Below are 14,322 nucleotides of genomic sequence, written 5' to 3' on the forward strand. Positions count from 1 at the left end.
TGCACACTACTTTTGACCAGAGCCCTCTGGAATTGGTTGCCATTTGAGAAGTAGTCCTAGTGGTTAGTTCCATCTGCAGGGATCATAATGATAAATGTGCATACTAAACCATCATAATCCCTTGACACCGACCCCGTCCTTCTCCATTCCATTAGAAATTGAAACCCATACTCAAGTTATGAGTCACATTAAAACACATACAGCAACAGGAGACTTCGTTCACAACCTCCAAAAAGCCTTTCAAACCTTTTTGGCACCGATGCTTCCTGATGTCATGGTGGTTCAGCTGCACCTCCCAAACCCTGTTTTTGTCACTGTCTAACGTTCTTGGTAGCCGACGTGAGCAAGACCTTTAAACAACATTCACAAAGCCGCGGGGCCAGCTGGATTACCAGGACGTGTACTCAACACATGCACGGACCAACTGGTAAGTGCCTTCACTGACATTTTCAACCTATCCCAGACTGAGAGTCTGTAATATCCACATTTCAAGCAGACCACCATAGTCCCTGTGCCCAAGGAAGCAAAGGTAACCTGCCTAAATGATTACCACCCCGTAGCATTCAGGTAAGTAGCCATGAAGTGCTTTGAAAAGCTGGTCATGTCTCACATCAACAGCATCCTCCTGGATACCCTAGACCCACTCCAATTCGCATACCGCCCCAACAGATCCACAAAACGTCTGTAACGCTGGTCCTCAACACTGGGGCCCCTCAGGGGTGTGCATTTCGGCCCTCCCTGTTCACTCACGACTGCGTGGCCAAACACGACTCCAACAACATCATTAAGTATGCTGACGACACAACAGTAGTAGGCCTGATTACCGACAACGATGAGACAGCCTATAGGGAGGAGGTCAGAGACCTGGCAGTGTGGTGCCAGGACAACAACCTCTCCCTTAATGTGAGCAAGACAAAGGAGCTGATCATGGACTACAGAACAGGCCCCCATTAACAGCTTCAAGTTCCTTGGCATCCACATCACCAACAAACTAACATGGTCCAAGCACACCAAGATCGTCGTGAAGAAGGCACGACAAAACCTATTCCCCCTCAGGAGATTGAAAAGATTTGGCATGGGTCCCCAGATCCTCAAGAATTTCTACAGCTGCACCATCAAGAGCATCCTGACCAGTTGCATCACCGCCAGGTATGGCAACTGCTGGGCATCTGACCGTAAGGCCCTACAGGGGGTAGTGCGTACAGCCCAGTACATCACTGGGGCCAAGCTTCCTGCAATCCAGGACCTATATAATAGGCGGTGTCAGAGGAAAGCCCATAAAATTGTCAGAGACTCCAGTCACCCAAGTCATAGACTGTTCGCTCTGCCTCCGCACGGAAAGTGGTACTGGAGCGCCAAGTCTAGGACCAAAAGGCTCCTTAACAGCTTCTACCCCCAAGCCATAAGACTGCTGAACAATTAATCAAATGGACATTGGACTATTTCCATTGACACCCACCCCTACATTTGTTCTGTACACTACTGCTACTCACTGTTTATGATCTATGCAGTCACTTCACCATTACCTACATGAACAAATTACCTCTAACCTGTACCCCTTCTATATAGCCTCGTTATTGTTATTGTCTTACTTTATTTTGAAAAATATTTTCTTAACTCTTCTTGAACTGCACTGTTGTATTTGTTGTATTCATCGCATGTGACTAATAAAGTTTGATTCGATTTAGAGTGAACAACCGATTTTTACCTTGTCAGCTTGCTGGATCGAATCCCCAAGCTGAAAAGGTACAAATCTGTCGTTCTGCACCTGAACAGGGCAGTTGGCCTACCGGGGAACAGTAGGTTGTCATAGTAAATACGCTTTTTTTCTTAACTGACTTGCCTAGTTAAATAAAAAGGTTAAAAAAAAGTGTGACACCAACCAAGAGGCCCCATCTGTCTGCCTGTTCTGCTGTAGGAGAGCCAACTCTTTAGTGGCAGAGCACAGCTCCAGAGACCACTCAAAACACAAACACACAAAAAATACCCAAATGTAATGTGCATGCATGTTCATGTTTAACATCTAAGTTATGTGATTGTGGAGGAATGAGTGAGAAGTATGCTGTGGGAGTATAGAATACAAATCTACAATCTCCCAAAACTATACACCCAATGCTAAATATGATAAATGAACATCAGGAAGTTGGCTCCTTCACCAAATATGTACTTTGATATGATTAAATACACGTTTAAATTGCAGTTGTTCGCATGCCCTGTGTTTATCAAACCATGGATTTCAAGTGCACCCCGGTTCAATGAAAAACAGCTACCTCCCTATGGAATTCAAGATGGATGCACACGCTGACAGCGGGTTTTCCCACTTTCCAATAAAAACAAAATAAATTGATAATTAAATGTGTCCAGACTGACTGTTGACATGGCGGTGAAGGAGTTGGTAGCTTGTAAGCAGTTGGGAGCACACTCAGGAGACCAGGACCCGACTAAAAAGATTGGATCGAGAGCGGTTTCTTTCTTCAAAGAATTCATGTGAGTTTACATAGCTCCAATACTTGAGAAAGAGTGAGATAAGGAGTAGAAGGAGTGGCTGGAGCTTTAGGGCCCATTGCCCTGAGTCGAGGCCGGGATTTACAAAAACAATGTTTCAAAGAACACAGACAGACACACAAACAAGCAAGCAAACAGTACCGTTCACAAACATACAGTTGCAAGCACAGATACACACGTGTAGGAAGGCCCAATCCCCAACATCACTTTTATGCAGTAGCAGTGGGCAAAACCTCTGGGAACTATTGATTTAGAACCACAGAGTTACCGCAAGTCGCAAAGTAAAACAGAAGCTGCCTCTATTCTAACACCATCAAACCACCTCTGCTTAGTCTAATACAGTGACAACTAAAAGATACCAAAAACAATTTAGCTGTCAATGGTTTTGATTTCTGCGTGCGCATTCGTGCAAGTAGAAAAACAACTCATTATTTGTAGAGACACGCCAAATGTTATCCTCCTCCGTTTCAAGATGACCTACACGTAGAGAGGGGCATGGTTTCGCTCGCTTGGATGAGTTCTCGTGAGATACATTCAGTCTCTTGCGAATTGATGGGAAATTATGAAACCGAGACAAAGGGTACATTATTATTATTAAAAAAAATAATATTGGTAAATTTTTCTTGGTGAAAAGCCTGGCTTTGCAACCATTAATACATGCCATTGCTTTTATCAACATGAAACAGCCAGGGAGCAGGTCTCTAACCCTCAACCTTCTAGCCCGAAATCGACTGTGCCGCACGCTCAAGTGACAGAGTCAATATCCGCGCTTATAAACCCAGGGTTGTTACAATACTCCCTCCTTTGAAAGAGCGCGTCCTCGCGCTAGCTTGCAACTCTACGTCTTATAGGAACGTGCTCATTGACCAAGCACACGCACTGTCGTGGATGCAAGGTCTGATCACTTCGGACACCAATGAAACAGCAGGGAGTAGGTCTCAAACCGAAGTCACTATGTAAAAGGTTGTCTTCTCACGAATCTCCAGCCTCCTTGTACTTTTTGGAGAAATGTCCTCTGGTCTGATGAAACAAAAATATAACTGTTTGGCCATAATGACCATCGTTATGTTTGGAGGAAAAAGGAAGAGGCTTGCAAGCCGAAGAACATCATCCCAACCGTGAAGCACGGGGGTGGAAGCATTATGTTGTGGGGGTGCTTTGCTGCAGGAGGGACTGGTGCACTTCACAAAATAGATGGCATCATGAGGGAGAAAATGATGTGAATATGTTGAAGCAACATCTGAAGATATCAGTCAGGAAGATAAAGCTTGGTCGCAAATGAGTCTTCCAAATGGACAATGACCCCAAACATACTTCCAAAGTTGTGGCAAAAAAAATCTGATTTGATTTGATTTGATCAAAATGGCTTAAGGCCAACAAAGTCAAGGTTTTGGAGTGGCCATCACAAAGCCCTGACCTCAATCTTATAGAAAATCTGTGGGCAAACCTGAAAAACCGTGTGTGAGCAAGGAGGCCTACAAACCTGACTCAGTTACACCAGCTCTCTCTCTCTCTCTCTCTACTATTATTCTGACATTTCACATTCTTAAAATAAAGTGGTGATCCTAACTGACCTAAGACAGGGAATTTTTATTAGGATTAAATGTCAGGAATTGTGAAAAAATGAGTTGAAATGTATTTGGCTAAGTTGTATGTAAACTTCCGACTTCAACTGTAGTCATTTATGGTGACGTGAGGTAGAAGGGGCGTTGTACAAAACAAAGTGGTGACGTCATGTAGTACGATGATGTGATTGGAAGTTAACGCAACAGTCAGATTCTGTTATATAGATATCTATATGGGGAGTTTATAAAATGGTGGGTTTGAGAGCCAGGTATGTCCTTGGTGGACTCTCAATAGCAAGGCTATGCTGACTGAGTCTATACATAGTCAAGCTTTTCTTCATTTTGGGTTTGTCACAGTGGTCAGGTAAGGCCAAATAGCACTCTAGTTCCTAGCATTCTACTTGACACGTTGGAAATGATTATCTTTTTATTTTTTCATGATTTGGTTGAGTCTAATTGTGTTGCTGTCCTGAAGCTCTGTGGGGTCTGTTTGTGTTTGTGAAAAGAGCACCAGGACCATCTTGCTTAGGGGACTCTTCTTCAGGTTCAGCTCTCTGTAGGTGATGGCTTTGTTAGTGCAGGCGATAACTTGTAACCTAAGCTTTAGCCTTGTATCTGAATCAATAATTTTCCAATATCATTCAAACTTGCATTTAGTACTCAACTTTGTTATTGAATCATTTCAACCACACCGCTCACGCGTGTAAACAATTTTCTGAGTAGCCTAGCACTAGGTCCCCTCCTTATTGGACATCAGGAAGATACAAACCCACATGGATGCTTGAAAGACAAACAGGGAGAGATTAAATATAATTTACAAAAAAAATAACTAGATTTCCCTTTTAAATCTGTGGATTAATCGGAGTAACGAAACATACAATTTTGTACGACTCCGGGTCAAAAATTATACACAGAACAAGGTAAAAAGAGGCCCATATGCATGTCAGGTAAAATAACAACCCAATGTTAATTTGCCAAGACCAACTAACTAGATGTTGCTAAATGTCCATGAGTGTTGTCTGTTTCGACCTACATCAGAGTGTCTTGAGTCACCTCTTCACTGTTGAGACTGGTGTTTTGCAGGTACTATTTAATGAAGATGCCAGTTGAGGACTTGTGAGGCGTTCGTTTCTCAAACTAGACACTAATGTACTTGTCCTCTTGCTCAGCTGTGCACCGGGGCCTCCCACTCCTCTTTCTATTCTGGCTAGAGCCAGTTTGCGCTGTTATGTGAAGGGAGTAGTACACAGCGTTGTACGAGATCTTCAGTTTCTTGGCAATTTCTTGCATGGAATATCCTTCATTTCTCAGAACAAGAATAGACTGACGAGTTTCAGAAGAAAGTGCTTTGTTCCTGTCCATTTTGAGCCTGTAGTCGAACCCACAAATGCTGATGCTCCAGAACTTCAACTAGTCCAAAGGAGGCCAGTTTTATTGCTTCTTTAAATCAGCACAACAGTTTTTAGCTGTGTTAACATAATTGCAAAAGGGTTTTCTAATGACCTATTAGCCTTTTAAAATGATAAACTTGGATTAGCTAACAACATGCCATTGGAACACAGGAGTGATGGTTGCTGATAATGGGTCTCTGTGCACCAATGTAGATATTCCATTTAAAATAATCTGTCATTTCCAGCTACAATAGTCATTTACAACATTAACAATGTATACACTGTATTTTTGATCAATTTTATGTTATTTTCAATGGTAAAAAAAGTGTTTTTCTTTCAAAAAAGGACATTTCTAAGTGACCCCAAAATGTGTATGTATATATGTATGTACAGTGGGGCAAAAAAGTATTTAGTCAGCCACCAATTGTGCAAGTTCTCCCACTTAAAAAAATGAGAGACCTGTAATTTTCATCATAGGTACACTTCAACTATGATAGACAGAATGAGAAAAGAAATCCAGAAAAATCACATTGTACAGAAAACGTTTGACCTCTGTCATTGCCAACAAAGGGTATATAACAAAGTATTGAGAAACTTTTGTTATTGACCAAATACTTATTTTCCACCATAATTTGCAAATAAATTCATTAAAAATCCTACAATGTGATTTTTCTGGATTTTCTTTCCTCATTTTGTCTGTCATAGTTGAAGTGTACCTATGATGAAACTTACAGGCCTCTCTCATATTTTTAAGTGGGAGAACTTGCACAATTGGTGGCTGACTAAATACTTTTTTGCCCCACTGTATGTATATATGTATGTATGTATGTATGTATGTATGTATGTATGTATGTATGTATGTATGTATGTATACACACGTAAAAATGTCTAAACCTGTTTTCGCTTTGTCATTATGGGGTATGGTGTGTAGATTGATGAGGAAATATTTTTGTATACATTTTAGAATAAGGCTGTAACGTAACAAAATGTGGAAGAAGTCAAGGGGTCTGAATACTTCCCGAATGCACCGTATATAAAATCCATTCTGAATATTACCTCACCACACACACCTCCTCAGCCCTCTGACACACACACCCAAATCGACAGAGCAGAGTGGATGAGGGAACAGTTTTGGTAGAGTGTGCCAGGGAACTGGGAGCAGCAGTAACTGAACGAAAAGGTTGGATTTGGCTGGGGCCCGTTCCAAGCAATTGATGTAACGGATTGAAAAATCATTTGACATCTACACAATAATTAGAGGGGGGAAAAAAACAGTGTTGCACAAGGCCTTTGGCTCATTGCATTATGCAACGTCCAGGCTATCATACCATGTAAAGTATGGCCTGAACCATTTGGCTGCTATTCGCTTTCATAGGACCAAGAGATCAGAACGGTATGACAAAGTCCAAGCAGATCACAAGACTCAACTTGAACATGGTTTGGCTTTGCAGTCCCAACTTGACAGATCCAAAGGAGGCAAGCTGTACTTGACTTGGACTGGAGGTATACTACTCAAATCATAGGCAAATGCTAATTATTTTGCCTAATAATGATATTGGCAGAAGAATCTCTCAGAAGGAATTGTAGGCAATTGTTTTGAAAAACCTGTCACAGCCATTCCTGAAATCTAGAGTCTTAAATTACAACAAACAACGCAGCCAACACAGATGTCTTGTATATGATCCTCAATTAAATTGAGGTGGTCATACTCGGTATACGAATCCCAAAAGAAAGAAATTCTCACTCCAATACATTTTTTAGAAAGTTATCAAAAATAGATAGGTATTTTCCATTCCATGGTAGCAAGATCTGGTCTATTTTTGGAAAAAATAACCCTGATTAGCTATTTAGTCATATCACAGTTTACCTATTTGCTTATGGTTTTGCCTACACCAGGGACCTGCTTTTTAAATTATATGAACAAAATATTCAATTTTATTTGGAACGGCAAGCCAGACAAAATTAAAAGGGCCTATTTATATAACGAATATTAATTTGGAGGGCAGAAATTATTAAATATTAAAGCATTAGACCTCTCACTAAATGCATCAGTTATACTTAAATCCAATCTGGTTCTCTAGTAAATTGGTAGGAATGTCTCATCCTATGTTCAAGAATGGCCTTTTTCCCTTTATTCAGATTACACCTGCTCACTTTCGGTTGTTTGAAAGGAAATAATCTCCAAAATGTAGTTATTTTTTAAACAAGCCTTAGAAAGTTGGTTGCAATTTCAGTCATAAATAGGACTGGTGGAGTTGTCACACATGCAGCTAACAAAAGACACATGGGAATGTCTGCTCTACCGAAAATTACAACCAACTAATTGCAGCATTACCACAAAAATGGAAGAGGCAAGTAGAAGGGGAAAAAAGTAAGGAACTTGCATGGTCGGCCCTGTATTAAAGAACATAAATGGTTAAAGAAAAGTGTGATAAAAAAATAAATACCAATTTCAGTTAAGGACCAAAAAACAGACAGCTGTGCCATACAAATTGAAAAATAGTTGAAGAGATTTGCGATGTACCCATTCCATGGTACATGGTTTATGAATTGATACGCAAAATAATGTTGGATTCAAAACTTTGAATGTTATATATATGGGGGTACAATCTTCCCAGCTCTGCAGATTTTGCTGTGAGGAGGCAGTCATTAGATCATTTATTTTGGTAATGTCCATATGTAGCTCGTTTTTGGTCACAGGTCCAGGAATGGCTGAAGAATTGCAACATTTGCCTAGAACTAACGCTGCAGATAGCAATACAGGGTGATTTGAAAAGCTATAGTCAATCAATCAATAATATATTAATTTTAGCAAAAATGTTTATTTTTTAAATTACAATCTGTAAAAGCTATGAGAATAGAAAGGTTCAGTACTTTTGAGAAGCTTCACAGCACCGTTTAAAAATATATGGCAAATAGAATTCCAAAATGGATGGTGTTAAGAGATGGGTGGGAGGGGTTGAAGGGAGCTGAAGGGTGGGACTAATAACAAGATGACCAATGTAAAACATATGGGGTCTGTAAAATGTATATAGGTTTAGACATTTTGTGAAATAGCAGTTACAAATCAAACTGGGATGGACATCAGAAATAGAGGAAGGACTAAAAACAAACTAAATATAACTATTGTAAAATAGATTGTGTCTGTAAAATGTGTATAAGATGTATAAACTGAAGGTAGAAGCCTAAGTGTTTATTGGTTTACTCCAATTGGGGTAAGGGTGGTAGGATCTGTGGGGAATAATAAAGGTATATTCTTAATAAAGTATGTATATATGTATGCATACATGTATGTATATGGATATATTTACCCCCCAAAATATATGGGGGACTGGAAATGATGCAGACATTTACATTGATGGAAGCAACAATCTTTCAGCAAAATTAAGCTGATCCACCCCTTAAATACTTGTATTTTTTTTTTAATTAATTAAATAAAAATTGAGGTGGTCTCAATGACTCGCCTTTTTATGGTTACATTAGGGGTAATGATTATTTCAATAAATAGATATATTTATGTGGATAGTCTAGTGAAAATGTAAACTGGCTTATTAATTTTGTTTAGGGATTTACTGGATACAATGTTGTAGTGTAGCTTATTGTAGGCTATTTGGAATATGAAACTAGACTAGGCCTATTACATTTATTGCAGATCTCCATCCCTGACCTAATCCATCAAGTTAGGTCTGATTACTAGGCTTTATTGCAACATGTCTTGTTGTCATTGGTGACAAAGCAGAGACCAAGATATTTGCTTCGTCCTCGCTCAAGTCCTCTGATTGGCTCAGCTCCAACTTCAGACGTTCGTGTCAAAAACCACAATGTGCCAACTAGAAGCCTATTTTTGGATAGTTCTTCAAACCAGTATACTTTGACCTCATTGTGTTCATGGTACTCAAAATTCATGCAGGTTGTTAGGTCTGGTGTGTGTGATACTGCTATGGCAGCAGCCCCCAGCGTCTCATAGCCGCCCTCTCTTCAAGGACTACAGGAGCCTGGCAGAGAAACCAGGAGCCTAGCCTGTGTGTGTGTGTGTGTATATATATGGCTGTGCCCCACTGAGGCAAGGAGTAGAGTACTGGACGCTGCCAATTGGGCCTCACTATAATGACCAGGGTTCTCCCCTCTCCCTCCTTCTCTTCTGCCCCTCTCTGGCTCTCCCTCATTATAATGAACAGGGCACCTTCTGCATTCCTCCCCCTCTCTGTGGGAGGCCAGTGGCCCGTGGATAGACACCTGTGGATAGCTCCATATATTCACCATCTCCCCTGGGAGATTAAAGCTAAGAGCCTTGTCCCACACGCCCACACAGTGTTACATGTCTGGAAAATCCACTGTTTTACAACACGTGGCTAACCTGGCCCATAGAGAGATCTGGTCCAACACTGCCCCCTATGGGGGGGGGGGGGGACTCAGTAGTTGTGGTGTGTGTGTGGTTGGTGTATGTGTGGGAGTGTGTGCGCGCATGTCTCACCTCTGTGCTTGTGGTAGGAGAGCTCCCTGTTGGTCACTCTGAGCCACCTCTTCTTGAAGTTCCTCTTGCCGATGCGTTTCCTTCCCTGGGCCCGCTTCTGTATCTCCCTGTAGCAAAATAAATAGTGACTTGATATTGGCACAGTAAGTTTAACTTCACATCTATCAACCAATATTTATGTGTAGCTTTCTTTATGAACCAGAAAAATCAACCAATCAATATGCAGGACTGTTTATTAGAGTTAGTTAGCTAGCTAAGTTAATGATCCCGCTTAACGACAAACCCCTCTGGTCAGGACAAACTCCTGGCCCTAGTTATGACACCAAACTTTTAAAATTAAGTTTCAAGATTTAGTCCTGGACTAAAAATAACTTTCAGTCCAGGAAAAAAAGACACATTATCTTTTTTACTCCACTAACTATAATCAATAACTGGATGTGAGCCACTCACCCCTCTTTGAGAACCACAGAGTCTTCCACCCCGCTGGACTCCTTACTGACGTTGGAGGAGATCTCATCTAGGAACTACACACACACACACACACACACACACACACACACACACACACACACACTAAATCAGCAATACATACAAAACTAACATGGAAAAGAGATTTACCAACAGGTTGGTAAAACCTTGAGTTTGACACATGGCCTACAAAATAAAAATGTAATAGGAAGGTCGCTTCACAACCAAAAACTCACCTTTTTTACTTTTTCAATACATTTGTCTTCTTGGAATGATTTGAAGAAATCATACATGTAGGATTCTTTAAAACTAGACTAAAGACAAAACAGTCACAAAGTGTTAGTTTTGCTCAGAGCGGACCAACAGACACAACCCACTGGGCAAAAACATGTTAAATCAACGTTGTGTCCACGTTACTTCAACCCCCCAAAATCTATGATGATGATGATGATGATGTTGAATCAACATGGAAAACTAATTGGATTTGCAAAAAGTCGTCAACGTAAAAGGCAATGTCTTTTTTTCAACCAACTTTTAAACCTAAATCCAATGACTTAGTGAAATGTTTTGTTGATTTCATGTTGAATTAATGTTAGTTGACAACTCAACCAAATGTAAATCAAATTTAGACGTTGAACTGACGTCTGTGCCCAGTGGGAATTAAATGATTGATAGACATGTTGACTGACTGATATACACAAGGGAAGATTGATAAGCATGTTGGAGAGGCTGATAAGAGACATTCATGCATACCAGTTTGTTTTTGGACAGGCTCCCCCAGCTCCCCAGAGTCTGGATGGTCTTGGAGATGAGAGTGAGTGTTCGGGAGACCTCAAGGTCCTGACAGAGGAGTGTACAAAGCACAGTCAAATACCAGGGTCATGTTCATCAGGAACCAAACTGAAACAGGGAGGGATTACTTATTGTCAATTACAAACACAAATTTTCATGTTCCATTGCAAAAAAATAAATAGATGTTCTGTTGCATGCCCTAATGAATACAACCCAGTTTATATCACAACAGCAGGGTAGCAGGGCACCCCTGTTAAATTATTATAGGGGAAACACTTGACACAATAGAGTCTCGTGTATAGTCGTGGCCAAAAAGTTGAGAATGACACAAATATTAATTTTCACAAAGTCTGCTGCCTTAGTGTCTTTAGATATTTTTGTCAGATGTTACTATGGAATACTGAAGTACAAGTACAAGCATTTCATAAGTGTCAAAGGCTTTTATTGACAATTACATGATGTTGATGCATATAGTCAATATTTGCAGTTTTGACCCTTCTTTTTCAAACTCTCTGCAATCCGCCCTGGTATGCTGTCAATTAACTTCTGGGCCACATCCTGACTGATGGCAGCCCATTCTTGCATAATCAATGCTTGGAGTTTGACAGAATGTGTTTTTTTTTTTGTCCACCCGCCTCTTGAGGATTAACCACAAGTTCTAAATGGGATTAAGGTCTGGAGAGTTTCCTGGCCATGGACCCAAATTATCAATGTTTTGTTCCCCGAGCCACTTTGTTATCACTTTAGCCTTATGGCAAGGTGCTCCATCATGCTGGAAAGGGCATTGTTCATCACCAAACTGTTCCTGGATGGTTGGGAGAAGTTGCTCTCAGAGGATGTGTTCGTACCATTCTTTATTCATGGCTGTGTTCTTAGGCAAAATTGTGAGTGAGCCCACTCCCTTGGCTGAGAAGCAACCCCACACATGAATGGTCTCAGGATGCTTTACTGTTGGCATGACACAGGACTGATGGTAGTGCTCACCTTGTCTTCTCCTGCTGCCATTCCTGAGCAAGCGCTGTACTGGTGGTGCCCCGATCCCGCAGCGGCGCCCTGAAGCCTTCTTCACAACAATTGAACCGCTCTCCTTGAAGTTCTTAATGATCCGATAAATGGTTGATTTAGGTGCAATCTTACTAGCAGTAATATCCTTGCCTGTGAATCCCTTTTTGTGCAAAGCAATGATGACGGCACGTGTTTCCTTGCAGGTAACCATATTTGACAGAGGAAGAACAATGATTCCAAACACCATCCTCCGTTTAAAGCTTCCAGTCTGTTATTGGAACTGAATCAGCATGACAGAGTGATTTCCAGCTTTGTCAACACTCACACCTGTGTTAACGAGAGAATCACTGACATTATGTCAGCCAGTCCTTTTGTGGCAGGGCTGAAATGCAGTGGAAATGTTTTTTTGGGGTTTCAGTTCATTTGCATGGCAAAGAGGGACTTTGCATTTAATTGCAATTCATCTGATCACTCTTCATAACATTCTGGAGTATATGCAAATTGCCATCATAGAAACTGAGGCAGTAGACTTTGAATATTAATATTTGTGTCATTCTTTTGGCCACGACTGTACACATTTCTAGAAAACTAAAAACAGTCAGCTCATGTGAATATGCATCAAAACATTATTAGAATCAAATCCAGTTTATTAAATCAAATCATATCATGGGGGACCCTCATTTTTGTTCTAACCCAGTAAGAACACTCCTAACTCAATAAATCAAGGGTTTGATGATATCACAGTGTGCTCTCCCTGAGGAATCCATTCAGAACCACATATCATAATTTGAGGTTCAAGAATTATTAAGCATTTTTATCTTGTTTAGCTTTTGACGGCATCTTATTTTTGGAACATTTATTGTACTAAACATAAAATAGTTTGACAAACATAGGAAGTTTGGAGTAGCCTACACACCATTCCATTGTTGGAAAATCCTCAAATTTGGGAAATGTACATGCAACAGGTATGGCATGATGTAGGCCTATAGTGAATGTACATTCACGTTTAAAGCAACTGCTACTTTGTTCTGCTGTGCTAAATGGGTTCTTTGCATGCTTTTTAGTCAGCCCTGGTTTCCATAGAGTTTCAGCCTGCCACAGAATTCTACCCGTTACGAAAGGGTCCAAACGCTCCCCTCAGCTCCATCTGTAGAGGAGCTTCTGGGAATGATAGAAGGCAAATCTCCTCAGGGGTCTAATAGTCTCCAGTATCAACAACGCATCATAAGCAACCACTGGCTGGCAGATCAGAGGAGTACCACACACACACACAACTCTAGTTTTCATACCAGTATACTTTGACCTCAAATTGTGTGCATGGTACTCAAAATGCATGCAGGTTGTTAGGTCTGGTGTGTGTGATACTGCTATGGCAGCAGCCCCCAGCATCTCATAGCCGCCCTCTCTTCAAGAACTACAGGAGCCTGGCAGAGAAACCAGGAGCCTAGCCTGTGTGTGTGTGTGTGTATATATATATATATATATATATATATATATATATATATATATATATATATATATATATATATATATATATATATATATATATATATATATATATATATATATATATATATATATATATATATGGCTGTGCTCCACTGAGGCAAGGAGTAGAGTACTGGACGCTGCCAAGTGGGCCTCACTATAATGACCAGGGTTCTCCCCTCTCCCTCCTTCTCTTCTGCCCCTCTCTGGCTCTCTCCCTCATTATAATGAACAGGGCTCCTTCTGCATTCCTCCCCCTCTCTGTGGGAGGCCAGTGGCCCGTGGATAGACGCCTGTGGATAGCTCCATATATTCACCATCTCCCCTGGGAGATTAAAGCTAAGAGCCTTGTCCCACACACTCACAGTGTTACATGTCTGGAGAATCCACTGTTTTACAACACGTGGCTAACCTGGACCATAGAGAGATCTGGTCCAACATTGCCCCCTATGTGGGGGCTCAGTGGTTGCTGTATGTGTGCAACCCCTGGCTGGCAGATTAGAGGAGAGTAGTAAACACACCTCTGGCCCCTCACCGCACCTTCCTAAATCCATGATAGATGTCTAGGTCTTCTTTTCAAGGACCAATGAACATGTACTTCCGCAGTAATATTCACAGACTCTTACCATTTAAA

General features: G+C 40.9%; 1 protein-coding gene across 1 annotated transcript in view; it reads right to left on the bottom strand.

Annotated features, from left to right (window-relative positions):
* Window positions 1-14,322, bottom strand: part of LOC135552756 (ras GTPase-activating protein 2-like) — a 48,984-nt gene that overhangs the window by 9,275 nt on the left and 25,387 nt on the right. The window contains exons 16-19 of the mRNA XM_064984581.1: window positions 11,157-11,243; window positions 10,640-10,717; window positions 10,386-10,459; window positions 9,936-10,042 (exon numbers count right to left, since the gene is read on the bottom strand). Of these exons, the coding sequence (XP_064840653.1) occupies window positions 9,936-10,042; window positions 10,386-10,459; window positions 10,640-10,717; window positions 11,157-11,243 (346 nt within the window). The remainder of the gene's footprint in view (window positions 1-9,935; window positions 10,043-10,385; window positions 10,460-10,639; window positions 10,718-11,156; window positions 11,244-14,322) is intronic.

Source organism: Oncorhynchus masou, chromosome 13, assembly GCF_036934945.1.
Source record: "Oncorhynchus masou masou isolate Uvic2021 chromosome 13, UVic_Omas_1.1, whole genome shotgun sequence".
Taxonomy (NCBI): domain Eukaryota; kingdom Metazoa; phylum Chordata; class Actinopteri; order Salmoniformes; family Salmonidae; genus Oncorhynchus; species Oncorhynchus masou.